The sequence below is a fragment of the Macadamia integrifolia genome, chromosome 9 (genome assembly GCF_013358625.1).
Source record: "Macadamia integrifolia cultivar HAES 741 chromosome 9, SCU_Mint_v3, whole genome shotgun sequence".
NCBI lineage: Eukaryota > Viridiplantae > Streptophyta > Magnoliopsida > Proteales > Proteaceae > Macadamia > Macadamia integrifolia.
Genome location: NC_056565.1, coordinates 30,916,700 through 30,941,280, shown reverse-complemented (window position 1 = coordinate 30,941,280; position 24,581 = coordinate 30,916,700). Strand labels below are relative to the sequence as shown.

General features: G+C 42.2%; 1 protein-coding gene across 1 annotated transcript in view; it reads left to right on the top strand.

Annotated features, from left to right (window-relative positions):
• LOC122088475 (sterol 3-beta-glucosyltransferase UGT80A2-like) overlaps positions 1-24,581 on the top strand; it is a 72,663-nt gene that overhangs the window by 31,861 nt on the left and 16,221 nt on the right. The window contains exon 3 of the mRNA XM_042657754.1: positions 2,654-2,896. Within this exon, the coding sequence (XP_042513688.1) occupies positions 2,654-2,896 (243 nt within the window). The remainder of the gene's footprint in view (positions 1-2,653; positions 2,897-24,581) is intronic.

Here is a 24,581-nt window from a genome sequence, read left to right as displayed (position 1 = left end):
CCCCCCCCCCCCCCCAAAAAAAAACACTTTAATGTTCCCCTTTGGCCTTGATGTGGTGACTTTGTTCATTATTTTGATGGTTCCCCCCCGGGTTGGCATAAAGCCTTCCCCACCTTTCTGTTGTTGATACACTTCTCTTCCATGGAGAGTTCATGTGTATGATCAATGAAAGGAATTGGTGTGATCCAATTGACACCTTGCAATGGGAAGACCGGGTGGATCGCCTATTGCTCATGCTCTTGTGCTAGTGATGTTCTTCAGTTTATAGTTGCTCTTAGTTCATATTTTCACCATTGACCAGTAAGGTCATCCTAAAAAATTCCTATTCTTAATTCTGTTTTCCTGAGAAATTTGGAGTAACTTGTTCCCCAAGCCATTCTGTCCAGCCCCATCCAGCCATCAGAATTCTCTCAAATTTTGGTCAAACCTTATACCTCAAGAGGAGGGAACTTGACACAAATATCAGGTCAGTCTGATCTTCTGTTCTATGATCTCTCCTCTATTCTGTCTGTAGTGATTTTCCTACTGTTTGGGCCTTATGCTATAGGCTGGGAGTCTTAAGTTGCTGATATATATTGATCTGTCGTTCTGTTCCCTACATATTACAGACATATTATCAATCTATATTCATCTATTTAAGATTGCTATTAAATTCTGTTTTCCGTTTTAGAACATAATCCAATATTAAGTGATGAAAAAATTGAATAGAACAATGATTTCATATCCTTCAGAAATGCTTTTGAAAATGCTATTATTTTATCATTACACACACAAATTGGTGCAAGCCTCTGGTGCTTTTAAATTTGAGGTTCCGATGCTCTTGACTTGATACATGTTTGGATGCTTAGGTTTTACAAGAATTTTAGCCCATTTTCTTGTATTATTTATTTTTAAAAAATGGAAAAGACAAAAACCTGTCTTTTTTTCTTTCCCTCCTCCCTATTCAATCATTTGGTTCGAGGTTCATTATTTTCTATGTATTCTTCCACCCTGCCTCTTGATAGTCTTACTAAAGCATAGTTAACAAGGCATCGTAATGTAGAACTAGGTTGACATGCAACCCAATACCAATGCTGCAGGATACTCTCAGAGAACACACCAAAATCAAGGCACCAACAGTATTGATCAGATTAGAATACACGAAGGAAACAGATCTGGAAAAATCAACGCTATCGATTCCAATAATTGCGGTTTCTGTAATTAGAATATAACCAATGGTAAAGGGAAACTCAAATGCTGACATAGGGTTAGAACAGATGATAAAACATGAACAATCATCATAGAAATCAGAAACAAACCAGACCTATTTATCGATCTCAGAAAATAGAAGAGATTAGGTCAAAATATCCAATCGGCAGAACTGTGGGTGATTTGTGTAGCCCAAGTGCCCAACCAGTGGTTTGATGGGGTCCAAATTGAGATCTAACCTTCAGATGGGGCCTAACACTCGACCAAAAGATGGGGATAATCAGGTGGTTGAAAGTCCTTGAACCAGGGATGGATTAGGGAACAAGAAAGAGAGTTTCAGAACTAGAAAATAGAAAGTATTGCAGATCAGTAGTGTGGTTTACCTGGGATGAACTGAGATGGATTTTGCTAGCTTGGAGTGATTGAAAATACTAAGATAAAAGATAATAAAATAAAAGAGGACCTCTCGGGCTTCCCACTGCTGAGAGTCAACTGGATCAAACACCAGTTCCATCAGCCTTGATCAACACAAGACAAATCTCCATGGAGAAGGCAACAGCCGCTACAGCAAGCCGCCTCTTCTTTATTTATAGTGTTGATGGGGGAGGGAATTACAAAATAAAAGGTTCCTTAAAAGGAAACCTTAATTTAGTATTCTAATACAATACTTCCTAAAAACTAAAATTAGAAACTAGCTGAAAAAGGAAACTACTCGACTCAACTAATAACATAACTCCTAAGAAATAACAAAGACTAGCAACTTAAATTGAACCCAACTAAAAAGGAAACTAATGAAAAGAAACAAACTAGTTAATCCGTATGAAACCTTAAAACCCCTAGTTTAGGCCCATAATAGTGGCCTATTATACTTTAAACACATGGGATCAAAGGCCCAACATGTATGGAACCCAATTCTAGGCTTATTCCTATTAAAAACAAGCCTATTTTGGTGATGAATCTAGATCACATCGCCTAGGCGTCCAAGTGCCTTGGTCGTTAGGCAGGCGCCTTGTTGGTCTCGCCTTGCATCCGGGGCCCCTCCAACGCTTGGGTCGCCTTGACACCATGACAACTATGTACTGAAGTGGGTGGTGGATAACCGCTTTTGGTTTGGTGTGACTGTAACCCAAGTCAGTAAATTATCATTTGCCTGTTCTCTATCAAGTGTTTTTGACTATTTAATTTCATTGTTGTAACAGTATTTTCTGTTTGAGGTTCCTTAGATGAACTTGTTTATCGGAATGGCTCTTGGTGTTCCATATCTCTATTAACTAGTTCTGATGTTTCTTATTAATGTTTAGTTCAATGAGGATGCTGTTATTTGTGGTTTCTATTCTAAAGTGAATCAACTTGTTTAAAATTTTTCCATCTAGTTATCTAGATAACGGATTGTCTTTTTAACAGTAAAAACTAATCTTGTGATTCCTCTTTGCTGGGCTTCTGACTAAGCCTTTAAAATTTGCAGCTCAAGTTGCTGAACCAAATAGCTACAGTGAATGATGATGGAACTGTACAATTTGAAGTTCCTGTGGATGTAAAAATTCCAAATTCTGATGTTGCAGCTGAATGTCTTCATCATGAAACTGTTGACGAAGAACCTTTGGAGCCAGCAGGACATCAGTGTATCCCACCACTTCAAATAGTAATGCTCATTGTTGGTACGCGGGGCGACGTTCAGCCATTTATTGCTATTGGTAAACGCTTGCAGGTTGTGAACCTTTTTTTTATTTTATGAGCTTAAAGTCTATTTTGTTTTTTCTTTTGGATAGTATGTTTCATGAAATGGGTCAAGCTTTATCATACAAGATAAGGGTGATGCATGTTAATTAACTGGTCTCTTTTAACTCTCTCAATGTATTGTTTGATTGTATGTGATTGAAATATTCAGTCTCCCGTGTTGCTGTTTCATAAAGAGCACAAGTATTGTATAATAAAGGTTTAGGTTGTGTGCCGCAATTTGTCGAGTCTGTAATGCCATGCCATTGCACTCTGGTTATAATATGTTAGTTGGAGGATCATGGTATGGAAAAATTTCTTGTCTAAAGTTAATGTAGTACTATATTGTACTATAAATTTCCTCCAGCCTGATGTTTTCTTAAAGTGTGTTAATATATAAATTGACACTGCCCTTCCCTAACAATTCGATTTTTCAGGTGAAACGGTAGCATAGTTTTTAAGGCGCTGCTAAGGCATCGCATTACCAGCGCTTTGGCGCTGATGCGGTCTAGAGATGGTAAGGCAGTGCTCCGCCTTACGTGAAGTGGCGCCTTATGGGTTTTTATTTTTTTTAAACACATTTTAAAATTACTTGATGAAAATTCCAAATATAGATTTTTTATTGGTAGGTGTATGATTTTGTTAACATTTAAGATGTATGAGATCAGCTTTACTCCACCAAAAATAACCAAAACAAACAAAACAAAAACATGATTCACAAACAGGGTTTGGATTTTGTCAAGGGTTTTAAGAAAGAGCTTTGAGAAGGAATCAAGGAACAAAGAAGAACCACTGATATAGACGACCATTTTGCTCCGGCAGTGGTGAACTTCATTCTTCTTTGACAGGAGTAGAAATATAGTGGATGACCTTAAGGCTTAGGAACTCATTTTAGCATCATAGAGGTAAGTATAATAAATACTTGTACTTTTTATGTCTTATTTTCTTTATATTTATAATTTTGTTTCATAATTATGTATTTATATTATATGTTAATATGTTATGATGATTGATGATTGATGATTGATGAAGATGAACTTAGTTTATTCACTTTATTGATTTGTTTTCTTGATGAATATCTTACATTGGTATGAATATGAACCTTTAATATTTATTTAACATATGAGTAATAGGATTCAATTAGGATTTGAGCCAAATAGATTGGTTTTATAAAAAAATTACACAAGAACGCTTTAGTCAATAAGGTGACGCTTTATGCCTGCTTATCGCTAAGGCGCTCCGAAAGACCCTCAAACGCCTCCGTCGCCTTACCACCTTAAAAACTATGAATGGTAGCGAACATGGTATCTGAGCAGGGAAGTCAAGTGTTTGACTCCTGGGAAGTGCATTGGAAGAGATCTCTCGATATTTCTTCTCCCTCCCTGCCACGCGAAGGAAACGTGAGCTCCGCGTGCAAGGACCATGGGATCTTGGCCTACAAGAGCGGGTTGAGTGTTGATGTATACATTGACACTGCCCTTTCCTATGAGTTTGAGCTCTTAGGTGAAATGGCGGCGAACAAAGTGCTTTCCAAATATGTCAATGGTGCAATAAGAATTGTTGCTTGGACAATGCTAGCTTGGTGCCTTTTACAACCTGTGGGTTGTCATATTGCTGGTCTGAGATCAAATCCTGACTTCACCCTTTATCCAGTTGCTTATTGTAATTCCCAAATTGACACTGAGAGGGGGGTGAGTCTGTGTCTTCGAATTTTCTCCCCAAAATTTTGACCCTGATGATCACCTCAAGGTTTGGCACTACTTACTGCACACTTGGACTGCCTAGGAAAATTCCAAGTTTACCAATATCATTAACACAGGTGTATGCTTGTCCGCTATGCAACCACCAAGTGGCCAGGTCTACCAGACAAAGCATACCCACTCTATAGTCAAGGACAATCCATGGCACTTCAATATTCAGTCTACAATCACATCCACATGACACATTATATACGTGGTTTGGCAAGTTGCCTACATTCACGGAGCAATGGCATACCTAGTGTCTTGTGTTGCTCAATACTTGATTTTGACTGCTACAACAATCCCAGTGCTACAAGCCTACAACACATGCTTCAACCTGAGATGTAGTTCAGGAAAGGGCCATAACCTCAACTTGACCCACTTTGGAGGCCAAAACAAGAACCGGTCCAACCCAGGTTTTTTAGTCCAACAAGGGTAGTTAATTTTAAACTCTACATTCAATTTTAGAGTCTAGATAGGAGTCCTAGTTTACATCTTTAAATATGGGCATTACTTGTAACCGATTGACAGATTTGAAAAGACAAAGTTGAATTGGTTTTTTGGCTAAAGGTGAGTGTGTGAGTACGTGACCTGTCTTCTCCATTCAATAAAACTTTGGAAGGATTCTAGCGGTGGGATTGCTTAATCTGAAAAATAAAACTCGATTTCAATTTGGGCAGATTCTGACCTCTGACCCCAGTTCTGCCCTTTATTCTCAGATTCTGGATTTCTGCAGTCCCCAATTCTGATTTGATTTGATTATTTTGTTGGGTGATTATTGCTGTTGGAGATATTAGTTATGTTTCCCTAAGGGCAATTTAGTAATTTGTCGTAATATGTTTTATTTTCCTTTCCCTCCTTAGGGAGGTATGTGTAATTTCCCTCCTTAGGGAGGTATGTGTAATATCATGTAAATATATTAGTGAAGTAATATATTGGTGTTAGTGAGACTTTACTCACAACACATATTCTACCATTCTTCTTCCTCTCCAACCCATTCTTCTTCTCTCTATTTCTCTCCTTCTTCCTTAGTTAATCACAAACCTTACATTCTAACTTGGTATGAGAGCTCAACATCTTGGTTTGAGAGTCGGATTTCAAGTTTCCTCCTATTTTCTCTTTTTGGAACCCTAGGTTATAAAGGGGTTCCAAGGAAGAGACCACTATGTGAAAAGACTTGAAGTATTTATGGGATGAGGTTGAAAGAAGGTCCAAGCAAACTTTTGAGAAGTTTTTTAGAAGGGCTGAAGCTGTTTAGGAGCTGTTAGAACCAATTTCTGGCTACCGCCCTCCTTTTTTTGGTGAATCTCCTTTCTCTCTCATCCGGCCACCATTGGGGGTGGTGCACATTTGAATTGCCCAAGGCCTCTTTACTAGGCCCCTAAGCCCTTGGTTCTAAAGGGAAAGAGGTGTGAGCTCACAACCTCTTCTTCTACTATTTTTCAGGTACTGCCCTCCCCTGTTTTTTTCTCCCCATTGTATAGTTATTAAGGCGGTGAGGCGACCGAGGCGTTTGATGGTCTTTTGGAGCGCTTTGGCAATAGGGCGGGCATAGGGTGTTGCCTTATCGAATAAAGCATTCTAGTGTCGTTTTTTAGTGTAACCATTTTATTTGGCATAAATAGCATATTGAAAATTATATAATTCTACTTATAAGCTAAATAAGATTAAAGATTCATACCAATGCAAGATTTATACCATTACCACAATAGCAATCTCAATCAATATACACTAACAGATTATTATAGTAATAACTAATAACAATCTCAATCAATATATAGAAGAATTCAAACATTTTCACATATCATGCGATAGGAAGAAAGAACAAAGAATATAGAAGAATCGACGTGGAAGCAAAAGTGCAAAGCAGAGTGGATATTAGTTCCTAATCAACTAGAAGAGCCATTGGATTTGGATTGTCAAAGTGCTTGCTTTTGATAGGAGTAGTACATCGTCATGTAATCACAAAATTGCAACTTATATCAACAGAGGCACAATTTACTTTGAATCATAGACTTGCAACAACAACAGCAGTAGAAGCGACAGTAGCAGCCAAAGCCACTAGCCACCACTAGTAGAAGCCAACCTAGCCACCATTACCACCAACGGCATAGAAGAAGGTGGAGGAGGAGACAAAAAATGGAAAGGAAAAAAAAAAGATAGACACAAAACAGAAAAGGGAAGAAGAATGAGAAGAATTAACAAATAAATAAATTGCAGGCAAAAGGAGGGCGTCAGGGAGGAGTGCCAAGTTTCCATCAAATGGAGCTAGTGAGCCACCCAAGCATTGGAAGAAGTATTAGAAGGGGGGAAAAAAACAGAAGAGCGAGAAGAAGAGGAGGGGGCTGGAATAATAAAAAAAAAAAGAAAAAAGAAATAGAGAAGAGACTGGAAGAAGAAGAAAAATGAAAGCCAAAAACAGAAAAGAAGAAAAGAATAGAAGGAAGAAACATACCTGAAGAACCTATCTAATCATGGCAGCAGCATCTTAATCGGTGTCGGCATCAAGCTCCATCGTGCTCTTCTTCAAGTTCTTCTTCAAACAGAGAAGGAAGAAGAAGATGATGAGCAGCTGAAAAAAAATTGGAAAAACAGAGAAGGGAAGAGAGAAGAAGAAGAAGTCTGTTACACTATTTTACTTACCTTGCTAGAGCTGGAGTAGCCGGAGGAGGAATCACTGGAGCCATGGTAGCCAGAAGAATGTTGTTGGAGCCGGAATCGATGGAGATGATTACCGCTGCCAAGGGTTTCATTTTCAACCCTAAGCCAAGGCGTGTGAGACCAAGGGTTCCTTTCGATTATATTTCCTTTTATGTGATTCGGTGTGACGCAGTGTACAAGACTTTTGTACACAAGCCACTAAAAAACATAGAAATGGAACATAAAAAAAATAAAAAATAAATAAAATAATGCATTGCCGATAAGGCGGCTCACCCCTTAACCCAAATAAAACGCATTAGCTCACCTTAGTAGCGCCTTAATAACTATACCCTATTAGCTTCCAAATGTGCTTTATGATAGATTTTGGCTGTGTTGGACTATGAACTGTATTTGTTCGGTCATGTGGAGTGCTATAACCTATCTTGCTTCTCTTAAAGTATGTGTTGATCAGTTTTTTCCTTTGGCATAGTGTTTCTTCCCTTTGTGGGATTTATCTCTGAGTATCTGTGAAGGGTTTTTTGGGTAGAGTGTGTACTCCTCATTGTGTTTGTGGCTCCTTATCCATAGGATGTCTGAAGATAGTGGACTTGGAGCCCTCTTTGGTGATGTTTCAGCCAGTGCATTGAGTAGTGCCCTTCTTACTCCTATGTTTTTTTATATCCCTCATACTCAAATCTCTATTGTAAAGTTGGACAACACCAACTATTTGGATTGGGCTCATTCTGTGAAGCTTTCCTTGCGGAGTAAGGGAAAGCTAGGTTATGTTACAGGTACTATTAAAGCTCCTCAACCAGATGACCTGACATATCCAAAGTGGGAGATTGAAAACTCCACTGTTATGACATGGATAATTTTTTCTATGAAACCTGAAATTGGAAGAAGGTTTATGAGGAAAGAAATTGCCAAGGATATTTGGGATAGTATTTCTAAAACCTTTGATGGTGTGGGTGATTCGGCCAAGGTTTATCAATTACTTCAGAAGGTTATTGGCATAAGGCAAGGAGATAAAACCATTTCTGAGTACTACAACATTGTCATTACTCTTTGGGAGGACTGGAGGAGTATGATCACTATAGAGACCTCCAATTGTCCAATCCTAAGGATGAAGCTAAGGTTTACTAGACACTTAAGAAGGAGCGTGTTCTTATTTTGCTTGGTGAGTATGAGCTGATCCGGATACAGATATAGGGTCGGTCTCTACTTCCATCCCTTAATGCAGTGTGTAGCTATTTGCAGAGTGAGGAGACCAAGCAGGTGGCCATGGCACATGGTCCTCCTCTTGAGCGGTTAACTCTTACTACTAGTTCTTAGAAAGATTGGTGTGGTGGTGGCAGAGGCCAAGGCCCACCTTGTGGGGATGATAGATGCTGTGATCATTGTAGGAAGTTTGGGCACACCAAAGATAGATGTTGGGTTCTTCATGGTCGACCTTCTGGCATGCGTGGTGGTACTAGTGGTGGACGTAGTGGGGGAGCTAGAGCCCACAGTGTTGAGCCCGAGCATGCTTCTTCAGGGTCTACTCCTAGCCCACAGGCAGAGCACAAATCCCTTACTAGGGAGGATATTGCAGCATTCCGCAAGGTCATGTCTCAACTGGGAGGCTCATCATCGTCTTCCCTCATAGTCTTAGATTCCTCAGCTTCCGCATTATAGGTTTCCTCATCTACCCCCTCCACAACACCATCTTGGGTTTTTGATTCTAGTGTTACGGATCATATCTCAACTAGGAGGCTCATCATCTTCTTCTCATTTACCATTACTCTCCCATCTGCTTCTATTCCCAAGAATATTTATGAAGCTATGTCTGACCCTAAGTGGAAGCAAGCCATGACTGATGAAATGAAGGCCCTTGAAAAAAATTGTACCTGGAAATTTGTTGACCTTCCAAGGGGGAAAACTCCAATTGGATGCAGGTGGGTCTACACAATCAAGTACCGGTCAGATGGTACTATTGAGAGCTACAAAGCAAGGCTGATGGCGAAAGGATACAGTCAAGTGTATGGGATTGACTATTATGAGACATTAGCTCCTATGGCTAAGCATTACACTATAAGGGTCCTTTTGTCTCTGGTAGCAAATAGGGATTAGCCATTGTATCAATTGGATGTGAAGAACGCCTTTCTACATGGCAACTTAGAAGAGGAGGTGTATATACAAACTCCTCCTGGCTTTAAGTTCCCTTCTGCTGTAGTAAAAATATGTCTTCTTAAGAAGGCCCTGTATGGCTTTAAATAGTCTCCAAAGGCCTGGTTTGAAAGGTTCCAATAAGCTATCCTGAAGAATGGTTATTCCCAAAGTCAGGCTGACCACACTTTGTTTACCAAGTGTGGTAATGGCACTATTATAGCCTTGATTGTCTATGTGGATGACATTGTGGTAACTAGTGATGACAAGACTTAAATAGCCAATCTGAAGTACTACTTAGTCCAACAGTTTGAGATTAAGGACCTCGGACCCTTAAAATATTTCCTGGGGATTGAAGTGTCTAAATCTAATAAGGGCATAAATATATGCCAAAGGAAGTTTATTAAACAGGAATGTTAGACTGCAAGCCTGCAAGTTCTCCTATTGAGTAGAATCATAAGCTGGAAGAAGATGCTGACCCTTCTCTTGTTGATGCAGGGAAATATCAAAGGCTAGTTGGGAAGCTCATTTATTTGTCCTTGACTCATTCAGACATTACTTGTGTAGTGGGGGTAGTGAGTCAGTATATACATGCTCCCACGAGTGGGCACTTGGATGCGGTTTACCGCATTCTCCAGTACTTGAAGTCCTCTCTAAAAAAATGACTATTTTTTGCTATGCATGACTACCTGAGGATAGAAGGCTTCACTGATGCAGATTGGGCTGACTCAATCTCGAATAGGAGATCTACATCAGGTTATTGCACATTTGTAGGTGAAAACCTAGTTAATGGCGGACTAAGAAACAAGCTGTGGTGGCTGGGTCTAGAGCAGAAGCAGAATTTAAAGCCATGGCTCATGGAGTGTGTGAACTTCTCTGGTTGAGAAGGCTAGTCCAAGAGTTGAGATTTGATACTGAGGCACCTATGAGGCTTTATTGTGACAACAAGGCTGCCATAAGTATAGCCCACAATCCTGTGCAGCATGACAGAATAGAGCACATAGAGGTGGACACACTTCATTAAAGAGAAGATTGACATTGGTTACATATGCACACCTTTTGTGAGGACTAGAGATCAGTTGGCTGATATCTTCACAAAGTGTCGTCTTCATCATTAGTTCAGTTCTCTGCTGTCCAAGCTAGGAATGCATGATATTTATTCTCCAGCTTGAGGGGGAGTGTTAGAGATATTAGTTATGTTTCCCTAAGGGCAGTATAGTAATTTGTCCTTATATGTTTTATTTTCCTTTTCCTCCTTAGGGAGGTATGTGTAATTTCCCTCATTAGGGAGGTATGTGTAATATCATGTAAATATATTAGTGAAGTAATATATTGGTGTTAGTGAGACTTTACTCACAACACACATATTCTACCATTCTTCTTCTTCATCTTCTTCCTCTCCAACCCATTCTTTTTCTCTATTTCTCTCATTCTTCCTTTTTTTTTTCTTTTGGATAATTAAATAAATTAATAACCAAAGATGAGAAAGAATATACAAGGGGAGGAAAAAGAGGGGGGGAAACTTCAACCAAAAGGGAGAAGCCAGCCACAGAGGGTAAGCAAAACTAATAACAAAAGGTGAGGCACAAAGCCAACCCGCAAGCCAAAAGGACAAAGGATACACAAAAAAAAGGGGGGGGGGATCAAGAAGTGGGGATGGTGCTGGTGCCGGTAGGGAGGTTCCAAGAGGCAATAATGTGTCTATTCCTAAGGGAATTGGGGACAGACCTAAGATGGAAGGAGCGGATTTTGGAGGAAACATCAAAGAAGATGGCCTTCCAAATCTTATCGGGGGGACAGGACTGAGATGACCATCTACGGATGTTGCGCTCCATCTAGAGGTGATTGATGATAGTGGAGAAGGCAAGCTTGTCGATAGTGTCACAAATAGTGGTGCCTACGAAGGTCATATCAACCTAAATAGATTCCCTATCCAAAGGGAGAATAGGTCTTCTGGAAGGCCAACATCTGGAGAGGACTTTCTTCCAGACAGAGGAAGTGAGGGGCCAGGAAAAGAAGAGGTAAGGGGAGTCTTCAAGGCTATAAGAGCAGAGGCAACAGGAGGGGTTGGCAGGGATGTGACGAGAGGTGAGAAAAGCTTGGGTGGGAAGGCAGTTAGAGAGGCACCGCCCGACTATGAAGCTGTGACTGGGGATATGGCCATTGAACCAGACGAGATTTTACCGAGGAATAGTGGGACCAAAGGATCTGACAAAGGACCAAGCAGAAGTAGAAGAGAATATCCGAGTGGAAGAAGGGAGCCAGATGCATTTATCATCTCTTCCTCGGTGCCCGGGGGGATTGGTGGAAGGGAGGACCAGAGGTTAGAGAGGGGGAGGGAGGAAAGGGGGGGAGACCAACCAAGAGGGGAGAGGATAGAGGAGACAGGGGCATACCAAGGAAGACCCAAGGAATGGATAATTCTGGGCATAATCACAGAGGAGAGAATGCCAGAGGGGTGCCACGGATCAAGCCAGAGGGAGGTCGATTGGCCATTACCAATGGAGAAGGTAATGGCAGTGAGAGTAAGAGGACGAAGATTGAGAATTTTCCTCCATATCCAGGAAGCATCCGCGGGGATGGGGGTAGTCCAAAGGGAATTGTTTTTAAGCAGAGAAGATTGGATCCAGTCAACCCAGATGCTTTTTTGCTTAAAAACAATTTTCCAGATGAGCTTAAAGATACCCACAGAGTTGACTTCCTTGATTTCCTAATACCTAGACCTTCTTATCCCAGGTGATGGGCTGAAGAAACTTGGAAGTGTTAGATCCCTTCTAAAGGAAGGAACAGAGGAGACTTTCAATGGATTTGATGGTTGAAGAAGGAAGACCTATATACTAGACCAATAGAGATACATGGACTGGAGAACTGATCTAATGAGGGTGAGAGGCCCAGCATAGGAAAGAAGCTTAGCTTTCCAAAGTTGAAGCCTCTTCCAAAGGAGGTCAAGCAAGGGGAAGCAATGATGAGCAGAGAGTCTAGAGGAGATGAGGGGGAGACTAAGGTACTTGACCGGGAGGGACCCACGGGAGAACCCCGTGATCTGGAGGAGATCCTGGGTAGCTTCAGAGACACTCGAGAGGAAGAGGATGGACTTGTGGAGGTTGATACGGAGACTCAAAAGCAATTCAAAGGAGCGGAGGGAATCCATGATAGAAGAAATAGAAGGAGGGTTAGCCTTAGAGAAGATCATGATGTCATCAGTGAAGGCAAAGTGAGTAAGGCAGATGGATTTGCACTTCGGGATGGGAGAGATCAGATGCAAGTTAGTGGCAGATTGGATGGAGCAGGAGAGAACTTCCATAGAGAGGGAGAAGAGAAAAGGAGAGAGGGGGTAACCTTGGCGGATACCCCTGGAAGAGGGGAAGTAGCGGGCAGGGCTACCGTTGATTAAGACAGAGAATCTGGGGGAAGATATACAGCAATGGACCCAATGGACAAAGGTAGGGGGAAATGACATGTGAAGCAGGACCTTAGAGATAAAATTCCAGCTAATGGTATCAAAGGCCTTATGGATATCAATCTTGAGGAGAGCAGCAAAGGAGTGAGATTTACGATCAAAACCCCTCACAATCTCATGGCAGAGAATGATATTGTTGGAATGCTCCTACCAACAATTAACGCAAACTGATTTGGGCTAACCAGGGAATCTATCACTTTCTGAATCCTATTGGCAAGGATTTTGGCAATGAATTTGTAGAGAAGATTGCAGAGAGAGATGAGTCTAAAATTATTCATAGAATTGGCAACCTCTTTCTTAGGGATTAGGCAAAGAAAAGTGTGGTTGATTCCCCCATTCTGGTTTGTGCAAAGGAAGAAGGTCCTAACAGCAAGGATAAGATTTTTATGGATGATATGCCAACAAGAGGAGAAGAAGCCCATACGGAAGCCATCCGGACCCGGAGCACGGTTGGCTTTATGGGAGAGAATGGTGGAAAGGATTTCTTCTTCAGAGGGAATGGAGTGAAGACTGGGAAGGAGCTCATCTGGGACAAATTTGTTGAGGAGGTTACGGGGAATAAGGGGAGAGGAAGGGGGGAATGGACGGGGAGAAGATACTGGAAAAATGGGAGACAACTTCGGATTTGATGTCTGTGGGGGAAGAGAGCTCAATACCAGAGGAAGAAAGGAGCAAGAAAATAGAATTGGCATTGAGCCTGGCTTTGAGGGACCGGTGAAAGAAGGCAGAATTAGAGTCACCAAGATCAAGCCATTTGATCCTAGCTTTCTAGCAGAGAAAACTTTCTTCCTGAATCAAGAGGAGGGAGAGCTCAGAGGAAAACCTTTCTTCAACGGCAAGCTTAGGATTAAGGAGATCCAATTGAATTTTGAGTTGAATCGAGTGAAGCTTATCACGACAAGCAGAGACTCACGAGGAGATATTGCCAAAAGCAGAGGAGTTCCAAACCTTCAAAACACTTTTGACATTTTTAAGCTTTCTGGCAAAGGAAATGAGCGGCGAGGAGAGGGGGATAGGAATATTCCAGGCATCCTGGACAAGCGGGAGGAAGTCCAGGTGGGAGGACCACATATCGAAGTACTTTAAAGGCTTGGGACCGAAGGAGGAGAAGGGGAGGACAAAGATGGAGATGGGGTTATGGTCGGAGATCCCCGGGAGATCAAAGGAAGCATGAGAGGAAGGGAAGGAGTTGAGCCGGGCTTCATTGACAAGGGCCCTGTCAGCTTACAAGCAACACGAAGGATTCCTGACCGTCTGTTGTGCCAGGAAATTTGGTCCCAGACCATCGGAGACCATTAAGATTAAGATCATCAAGACAGTCATTGAAGGAGAAAACAACCTGGGTGTCCATAGGGTTTTGTCTATGTTTCTCATAACTGAAGCGGACAACATTGAAGTCTCCTGCGATCCCCCAAGGGCTGGATCCCATGAAGGGAGCAAAAGGAGTGAAGGTCATTCTAGAGGGGGAGCCTGAGGGAGGCTAAGTTATGCCCATAAACAACAGAGGAAGAAAATGAGAGAGCCCGAAGGATGAGAAATGGAGAGGTGCATGGATTGGGTAAAGGAGGAGAGGACAGATAGATGAAGAGAAGAAGGGTCCCAAAGAATCCAAATGCGGCCATTATACCTGTGAAGATAATTGGAGGCAAAGGACCAGGAGGGGGGCAATGGAAGAGGCAATGCAACTAGCTTTATCTTCAAGAACACGGGTTTACAGGAGGCAACAAAGATTGGATTTGGCGGATCGAATGTGGGAGTGAATATCAGCTTGTTTGGCCAAGGAATTGAGCCCTCGGACGTTCTAAATGGTCCAAAGGATCATTGAGAGGGGGGTGATGGGGCAGCACAAGCTCTGAGGAACGGGGAGAGGCTTTGGAGGAAGACCTACGGCTATATCCAATGACAGGGGGGAAGTTGGTTGGGGGTGAGGGTGGGTCTTGGCTCTAATGGAGGTTCTCATGGCTGTGGCAGGTTTCTTTTTGGTTTTGGGAATAGTAGGAAGGGGAGGGGAGGTGGTGGGAGTGGTAGTCAAGCGTAGGGTGGTCGGGAACAAAGAGGCTATAGGTAGGGTGGGGTCTAACACTACCGGCAATGGCAGCACAGGGGAGGTGGGATCATAGCAACCGTAGCCTGAAGAAGAGCCTTCCAAGGCAGCCAAAGGAGAAGGGGTGGGTATGGCCACCAGGGCGAAGTCGTGGATGAGTTCCGATGAAGAAGTCAACGGTATGGGACCTTCCAAGGCCAGAGATTTTTAGGGCAAGTTAGGGGCTGCAGTGGGCAGCGACATAGAGTAGCCATCAGTGAGCGGAGGAGCAATCAGGGGCCTAGTAGGATTCCCAAAGGGGGAGTCAGAGGCCCCCCGATGGCAGTTGAAACGGTTCACTGGAGCGGGAGCAGTAGGTGGACGGCAGAGAGCAACAACAGTGGAGTCACTAACAAGAAGCAGGCGACTGCGACTGCAACAAGAGACAAGTATCGATGGGCAAGCGACGGCAACGATGGCTGGAGCGGCATCTGGAGCAGTGGCAGTAGTATCTGGAGCAACAACAAAGACTGGCACGGCAGGGCAATGTTCCAACGGAGGCAGCGATGTCAGGGGCGACGATGGCTATTAGACAGAGAGGAGGCATCATCAACGAGGGCCGAGGAGGCAAGGCCGAGAGCAGTAGATGGCCCAGGGTGGTGAGCGGAGGTGTCATCAGAAGGCGAGCAGGTAACAATCATCGGCATAGGCAAGGTGGAGTAGACAGGAGGGAGCAGAGACCAAGAACTAGTCGTGGGCAAGGGAGATGATCCAAGCGGGTCAAGATAGTGGGAGAGGGTCGGGTCAAGATAGGGGGAGAGGGTCGAGTCAATAGTGGAGGCCTGGATGTGGATGGGCCCAGATGGCGGGTCGGGCGAGGGGGAGGATAAGGTTAGGTTGGTTGGATCAGTTAGGTTATATAAATTACCCGAATATAAATGGTGGTCAGTTGGGAATTTAGAGAATGTATTCAATAGTTGGACCGGAATCAATTGGTTCAGAGGAAAGAAGGATTGAGAGGAATTGGACCGGACCAAAGTGGGGGTTAAGAGGGTTAGGATACTGACTCATAGGGATGGAAGAAGAAAGAGAAGGTACAGAGGAGATGGGAGAAGGATTCAGAAGGGGAAGAATTGGTGAAAGTCTAGGGTTTGAGGAAGCAGTGGGTTCAGAGATGGCAGGAGGGGCTAGAGGAGAACCAAGCGGAGAAACGCATGTGATTGGACAGTCCTCAGTAGGCACGAGGACCAAGAACTGATTGCAACCATCGGGAAGCACAACATTAATCGGACTGGTGGGCAAAGCCACATCAGAAGTTTTCAAGGTAGTCGACATGGAGGGCGAGCCAATCGAGCGAGCAGCAGAAGGTTCCGGTAGTGTCGGCCAACGGCCAGGACCCTTATGATTTTTCCTTGTTCTGTATTCAACAAAGGAGGCTTCAAGAGGATGATCGGCAATAGGTGGAGACGGAGTCGTCGGCGTCAAAGTATCTGCAGAAGTATTCTTTGAGCAGAGCGTAGTTTTGTGACCAAAACACTTACACAAGGTGCAAATTGGGGGCACCCAGTCGTAAATGACCTCCTGAGTGAAGGAGTGGCCTTCACCGTCTTCAACAGTAATGGAGGAGGGAAGAATCTTGTTGGCTTCAACCTACACACATATTCTGCTGAATGAAAGCCTATCCATTGCTTTCATGCGCTTGTCGGAATAGAGCGGTTTCCCGATTATGGAACCAATGTAACTAAGGCCCGTAGCACACCAAAATTGCAGAGGAAGGTTGGGGAAGGAGACCCACAGCGGAAGCGACGTCTATTCTAAGCGGCTGAATGAGGTATGCGCATCCCATTGACGAAGGAATATGGGTTTTTTGCCGACATACCAAGGACTACCATTGATTGCAGTCGATTTATCAAAAGCACAAGAGAAGTTGACGAATGTGCCATTATTGAGCATGTAAAGTGAAGAGGGCACCAACGGGCTTCCATTGCTTTTGCAGAGAGGATTGAACAACCGAAAAGGGCGGCTGGCTACCAAGGAAATTTCCAATCACACAATTTCTCAATTTAAGGATCTCAGAGGTGTGGGGGTCAGGAGGGCAGAGAGCAAAAGGGATAGGACTGAGGAGGGTGATAGAACAGGGAGTGACCAGTAGAGAGAGGAGGAGAGGGGGAGGAGGGAGAGGAGGAGGAGGGAGAGGAGGAGGAGGGAGCAGGGGGAGGAGGGACAACAGTGTTCCAGGGCCGAGACACAGGGGAGAGGGGTGGAGAGGAAGATGGTGTAATGGAAGAGGAGGTAGGAGGAAAAGGATCAGGGATAGGCTGACAAGAGGCCGGGAGGGGAGGAGGGCCGGAGGCGAGGGCTGCTGGAAGGGGAGGGGACATACGGAGGGGTCAGGTCAAACGGGAGTCCTGAGACTTTTCATTGAGACCTTTTGTCCTTTGTCTCTCCTTCTTCCTTAGTTAATCACAAACCTTATATTCTAACTATTGCTGCTTAATTCTTTCATATATCAGATTTGATTGGTCAATATTCTTAATACGGGGCCGGTGGGCCCCAGAAAACCCAAACTAGGATGGCTATGGGCCCACTTAAGAACTTTATCAATTTAGGTCTAAGATCAAGTGGCACTATTGTAATTACCCAGAAATCTCTAATGTTGGAATGGGTCGATTAAGGAGAGGACACAAATGGGATTTAAATTATTGTTCAAGGCTGGAATTGGAACTAAAAGGAATTAAAGGACAAAGTGGCATAAAGGGGCTTTATAGGGGTATAATGGGAAAACCAGAATAAAGAACTTGAGATAAACCCCACGATTTAGGTTGTCTTCAACCTCCAGGCAAGAAGAGGGAGGCGGAGGATCAAAAGGGGCTTCGAGTGGGAGAGCTCTCTCTTATGGCCATAGATCGACTCGAGGTTTTTGGTTTAGTAGCTAATCCATTGTTTTCTGAAACCCAAGCAAGAAGCATGCCCTAATGGGTCCAATATTCAGCATCAAGGGACAATAATCCTCATAAACCAGATATGGGCGGTAGTTTCAGGTACAATTCTGAAACTGTGCTTTAATCTCAGGGTGTGGAAGGAATTACAGACCAAAGCTTGTGGGATTTGAGACACCCAGGTAAAGATCTCTTTTGCCCAAGGTTTTAGGCTGGACAGATTAAAGTTGAGGGTCCAGAGAGCTTCTTCTGAGATGAACAGTACCGTTAGCAGGGAGCAGTAATTGTAGCAGGGATGTAAAGCCAGAGAAGAAGAAAGGAAAAGGGAGAAGAGGGGTGGGGAATAGAGAGATTGTAGGGAAGAGGGGGGCAGGGTGAGTGATCGCACAAGAGAGTAAGGACAGGGGAGAATGTTCAGAAACAGAGGTTGGGAGAGAACCAGCAAAGAAGAAGGGAGGGAGAGGTCAGCTAGAAGAAGGGGGGGAAAGAGAGCAGCCACGGAGGCAATTTCACAACTCAACTCATTCTTCAATAATCCATCCCATAACTTCGGTTACATGCCTTATTTATAATAATCTAAAATTAAAGCTTCCTAATTAAAGTCAAAGAGCAAAACAGAAATAAAATCTCCTAAATCTAGACTAATAGAATTAGAAACAAAGAAGGACTCAAATTGGAAAATTGTTACCTATCTAGAAACTACCTAAAATAAAAGATTACAAATAAAATAAAATCCTAGAATATTCCAATATCCTTAAACCCAAATCAATAACTTTGATCCCAAATTGGATTTGGTTTTGGGTCTGGGTTCTAGACCGGGTTTTGGTCGATCCATCGTAGCGTTGCTACATCAATTCCCCTGATGTTTAGAAAAACTCGTCCACGAGTTTTACAGAAGGAGAGAATCAGCACCACTTGATCAACATCCTCGATTAACGACTTTGATGGGGCAAAGATCTAGCACAACTGACGATCAACGGTCACGATCTCTTGATGGTCTTCAACAAATGATATGATTTTGATTGGAATCAGATGGCGGGGCTTCACAAATGAAATCGGGCCGTCGATCAGTTCTTCTGATGCAACCTTCATCGTATCACCTAGTTCATCTTTAACATCAGCATCAACGCTTACTGTAATGGCCTCTAGATGAGAAGCTTTAAGCACTTCTAGATTAGCTTGGAGAGCTTTCAAGGCTCCTCCTTCATTTTGTTGATGAGAGCATGGTTCCCGAGGTGTCATCACAATGTCATGAATAACATGACCTTGATATCCGCCGGGGTATAGAATACATGTCTCTATGGCATCAAGTCTTGTGGTAATGACTTGGAGAGTAGAAACTTGTGCTTCCCTTTCTACATAGACAGCTCTAAGCACTTTCAATATCTCTTCATTCTGTTGAAGTAACCGAGTCCACTGTTCAGATGAGGGGGTGGTGTAAGCAACCATCGGGGTAAATCGAGTTGACAGGAAATTCGCTCTGATACGAAATAATGCGGGGCCGGTGGGCCCCAGAAGACCCAAACTAGGATGGCTTTGGGCCCACTTAACAACTTAAACAATTTAGGTCTAAGATCAAGTGGCACTATTGTAATTACCCAGAAATCTTTAATGTTGGAATGGGTCGATCAAGGAGAGTGGACACAAATGGGGGTTTAAATTATTGTTCAAGGCTGGATTTGGAACTAAAAGGAATTAAAAGACAAAGTGGCATAAAGGGGCTTTGTAGGGGTAAAATGGGAAAACCAGAATAAAGAACTTGAGATAAACCCCATGATTTAGGTTTTCAGCCTCCAGGCAAGAAGAGGGAGGCGGAGGACCAGAAGGGGCTTCGAGTGGGAGAACGCTCTCTCTTATGGCCATAGATCGACTCGAGGTTTTCGGTTCTGGTAGCTAATCCATCTTACTCTGAAACCCAAGCAAGAAGCATGCTCTAATGGATCCAATATTCAGCATCAAGGGAGAATAATCATCATAAACCAGATATGGGTGGTAGTTTCAGGTACAGTTCTGAAACTGTGCTTTAATCTCAGGGTGTGGAAAGAATAACAGACCAAAGCTTGTGGGATTTGAGTCGCCCAGGTAAGGATCTCTTTTGCCCAAGGTTTCAGACTGGACAGATTAAAGATGAAGATCCCGAGAGCTTCTTCTTAGATGAACAATACCGTTAGCAGGGAGTCGTAATTGTAGCAGGGATATAAAGCCAGAGAAGAAAGGAAAAGGGAGAAGAGGGGGGGGGATAGAGAGATCACAGGGAAGAGGGGGGCAGGGAGAGTGATCGCACAAGAGAGTAAGGACAGGGGAGAATGTTCAGAAACAGAGGTTGGGAGAGAACTAGCAAAGAAGAAGGGAGGGAGAGGTCGGCTAGAAGAAGGGGGGGGGGGAAGAGAGCAGCCACGCAGGAAATTTCACAACTCAATTCATTCTTCAATAATCCATCCCATAACTTGGTTTACATGCCTTATTTATAATAATCTAAAATTAAAGCTTCTAATTAAAGTCAAAGAGTAAAACATAAATAAAATCTCCTAAATCTAGACTAATAGAATTAGAAACAAAGGATGACTCGAATTGGAAACTTGTTACCTATCTAGAAACTACCTAAAATGAAAGATTACAAATAAAATAAAATCCTAGAATATTCCATTATCCTTGAACCCAAATCAGTAACTTTGATCCCAAATTGAATTTGGTTTTGGGTCGATCCATCATAGCGCTACTACATCAATTCTGTTTTCAATTTGATAAACTGATTGAAAGAGCTTTGACTGAAATACCTCTTTCCTAGTGCAACAAGGATTGGTTCATAAAACTGAGATCTGTCCATTGGATTGATTTGAGATTTTCAGCAAAGGTTCTTCCTCCATAGAACAGAACTCCACCTGAGTTTTATTCTGATTTGAGCATCTGATTTTCTGTTATTAATCATTCTCCTATTCTGAATTTTTATTCTTTGGGAAAAGGTCCTATTTTGGTATTGTTTTGTTTATTCAAATTCAGTTCTACGTTAGTTATAGTTAATGATGTGTATGATGGTTGGTGACTAGTGTAAGAACCGTGGGGTTCAACATATTGAATTCCCAGTTACAATTGGGTTTTATCAAGGATCAGCTTTAAGCCCCTGTTTGTTTGCGCTTATCATGGATGAATTAACTAAGACATTCAAGATGAGGTTTCTTGGTGTATGCTTTTTACTGATGATATTGCTTTGGTGGATGAGAGAAAATCAGGGGTTAACTCCAAGTTAGAGTTATGGAGATCAACCATGGAATTAAAAGGTTTTAAGATAAGTACAACGAAGATGGAGTATTTGGTATGTAACTTTAGTCACACGTGTATGGATAATGAGGTGGTGAAATTGATGAGAGGTAGGTTTCGCAAAGTGATTATTTTAGGTAATTGGACTCAATCATAAATAAAGAAGGTGATATTGAGGATGATGTTTCACAAAGAATTAAAATAGGATGGATGAAATGGAGAGTGCATCCAGAGTGTTGTTTGATTGAAGTATTCCTTGGAAATTTAAAGGAAAATTGTATTAGATAGTCATATGACCGGGTATGATGTATGGTGTGGAATGTTGGGTCATTAAGAAGTATCATGTAAATAAACTCAGTGTAGCGGAGACTGTTGAGATGGATGAGGGGTAAAACTAGGAAGGATAAAGTAAGGAGCGTTCATATTAGAGTTAGTTTGAGAGTAGCTCCGATTCATGGTAAGCTATGAGAAAGTCAGTTGAGGTGGCATGGCCATGTTCAACGAAGGTATTTGGATGCTCCAGTACAAAGGAGTGATTTGATTAAGATTAAAGGATCTACAAGAGCTAGGGAAGACCTAAAATGACTTTATGAGAAGTGGTGAGGAAAGACATGCATATCTTAGGCCTTGTACTATGAAGTCGAATAGAACTGATTGGAGGGCAAGCATCCATGTAGCCGACCACATCTAGTTGGGATAAGGTTGAGTTGTTGTTATATTAGTCATTGTTGGGCAGATGCTACAGACAATTTGGAGCTATCAAAGTCACTCCATTTCTTCCCCTTGCACCTCTGGTTTCAACTCTTCCTCACTGTTAGTCAATTTCACGCGAAGAAACTCTCCTTCCTCACATTGCAGCTCTCTTAGTTGCCTTCAAACATTGCCACTGCAAGTATCATATTTCCACTGCAAGTATCATTTTCTAGAGGACAAAGAAAACTAATACTCCCCCAAGGTTTAAATTATAGTCTGTATCGTATTGTATTGGCATAGGCCCTTACCGAATCCCTTTATGGAAATTTTAAAATCCTTTTTGCAATGATATATATCGTACGATACATACCGATACGTACCATTACTCTATGGAAAATAAAAAATCGAGGTTATGTACGTTTCGGTATGTATCGGTTAATACATACTAATATGGTATCATACGTACCAATACGGTGCGCTGCGGTCATGTAATGGCCAAGATGGGCTATTTCTCAACAAAACAAGATTTTTTGAGAGGGGCTTTTGTTCTAAAGTTGCTAGCCATTTTTCTCTTTAACTAAAGTGGAAATCAAGGTTGGGAACAAGGATTTTACACCCATAAACAACTACAAGCCTTGGAGTCTCAGTGCGATACTCTCTATTTAGCATTTATGCGTAATTTATGTTATATATAGCTTTTTTGAACCTTTTTTTTTTTAAATGCAGAAGTGTATGAAAAAGTGTTTCCTATCCATTTGTATAAAAAAGTGTTTCCTATCCATTTATGTGCATATCTTCGATACGATACGATACGATACCCTCCGATACGTATCTTAATTTTGGCCAACCGATACGACGACTAGTACTGGTACTTTATTCCTTGCTCCCCCATGATAAGTATCCCTATTTTAAACCGTACCTTTCCAATTTTACCTCTCCTTTACGTCTTACTTTCGTTAAGGCTTAATCTTTTACTTTTTCCAAAGATACCCCTTTCTTTTATTCTTATTTTGAGTTATCCTTTTTTTTAAAACTTGCTTCCAAGTTTACCCCTCCCCCTTTATTTGTTATATTCTTCTTGTGTTTCTAGTTGAACATCCAATATTATGGTACTGCCACCCTCTTAGGAATTTCAGTTTATTTACCAGTTTGCTATTCTTATTAAACTTCAATATAATTATAGTTTCACCACTTCAAATTTGATTTGAATTTTCGCTTGCTTGTGTGGGCCCCTAGTGATTCCAAATAAGGTTTTGGATTCTTGGGATCACTACTAATTTGGAGATTTTATCCATATTTTAACCATGGTGGCCAATAGTGAGATTCTTCCACAACTCAACTATAAAGTTGAAACTGATCCAAAAATTGACACCCTCATTGGACGTGTCGATATCCTCAGTGTAACTGTCAGTTCCCTCCATACTATGATGAAATCCATGCAAACTTTTGTTGATCAACTGGGGGCGTCCAATAAAGGAAAGAGTCACATGCAATATGGGGATTCTCCCAACCCATCCCACGACATTTGTTTCATACTACACCACCACCACTGCCTCCACCAGCACATACGAAGTTAGTCAATATGATGATCCTATTTATAGAGCTGATAGAGGTGCAAAGCTGGATGCCCTTAATTTTTATGGGGACAACAATCTAGAACAATACCTTGATTGGATTCATAGCTTGGATACATTTTAGTAGTGGTATAGTTTAATTGAGGCCAAAAAGATCTTTGCAAAGGCTAAACTGAAGGGCACTCCTCTAGTCTGATGGATCAAGAAGCAACAATAGAATTGGACACGAGGCATTGGGATAGTCACTACTTGGGTTGATATGAGTGAAGCCATGAATTGGAGATTCTTTCCAACTGATTACAAGCAGTGCATGCACCTTAGCTTTGCACAGTTAATACAAGTAAGCTTGATAATTGAGTAGTATGTTGTAGATTCTAATATTTCGCTACTAGATCTGATTTTGAATGGGATGAACTATGAAGAGTGTTAAGTTTGTCTCGAATTCTTGATCCCTTTTGAAGATTGACCTGCTCCGACATATTTTGGTGGCAACCCAAATGGGAAGTTTTCTAAGATCTGTGCTTGAAGCAAAGGGGTTTACCGGATCGACTGCGACCTGATGGGTCGACCTGTGACTTGGAGTATATAATGTACTGTTGTCTTGTTGAGAAATTCATTGTATTTTGGGGGTTTATCGAGCTAGGGTTTGAGGGTGAATTTTCTCGCCGTTGCTTGGGTGTAATCTCTCTTTTGCATAGTGAAACATCTTCTTCTTCGTCAAAGGACGTAGCACATCACACTGGTGTGTGAATCTCGTTAAATCTCTGTGTCGTGCGGATCTTTTGTCTATTTATTTTCGTATTTCTTGTTGTTTGATCTAGCAAAGAGGTATTGGTAACTCAGTTCCACAGTGGTTGACACCCTCAGATTAGTGCTGCATTAGCATCTAGTCGATTTCCTACAATGGAGGACACGGTTCAGGTGGCATATCAGGTTGAGGAATGTTTGAGAGGCAATACCCTCGGAGGACTTTTACCGACACATATTCCTTAGGTATTAACTCCCACCCACAATAGTCTTCTTCTTAAGAGAAGTCGATTTTGATTAGTAAACCACATGCTAATGGTTCTTCTATGGCTCGTACATGATCGCTTCATCCTTCTTCCCACCTTAGCTAGGTTCAAACAAACCTTACTCTCCGCCTTAGCATGGATATGACAGGACTTTAGTGATGCCTAAGGTAGCTATTCAATGTTTTAGGTGCAA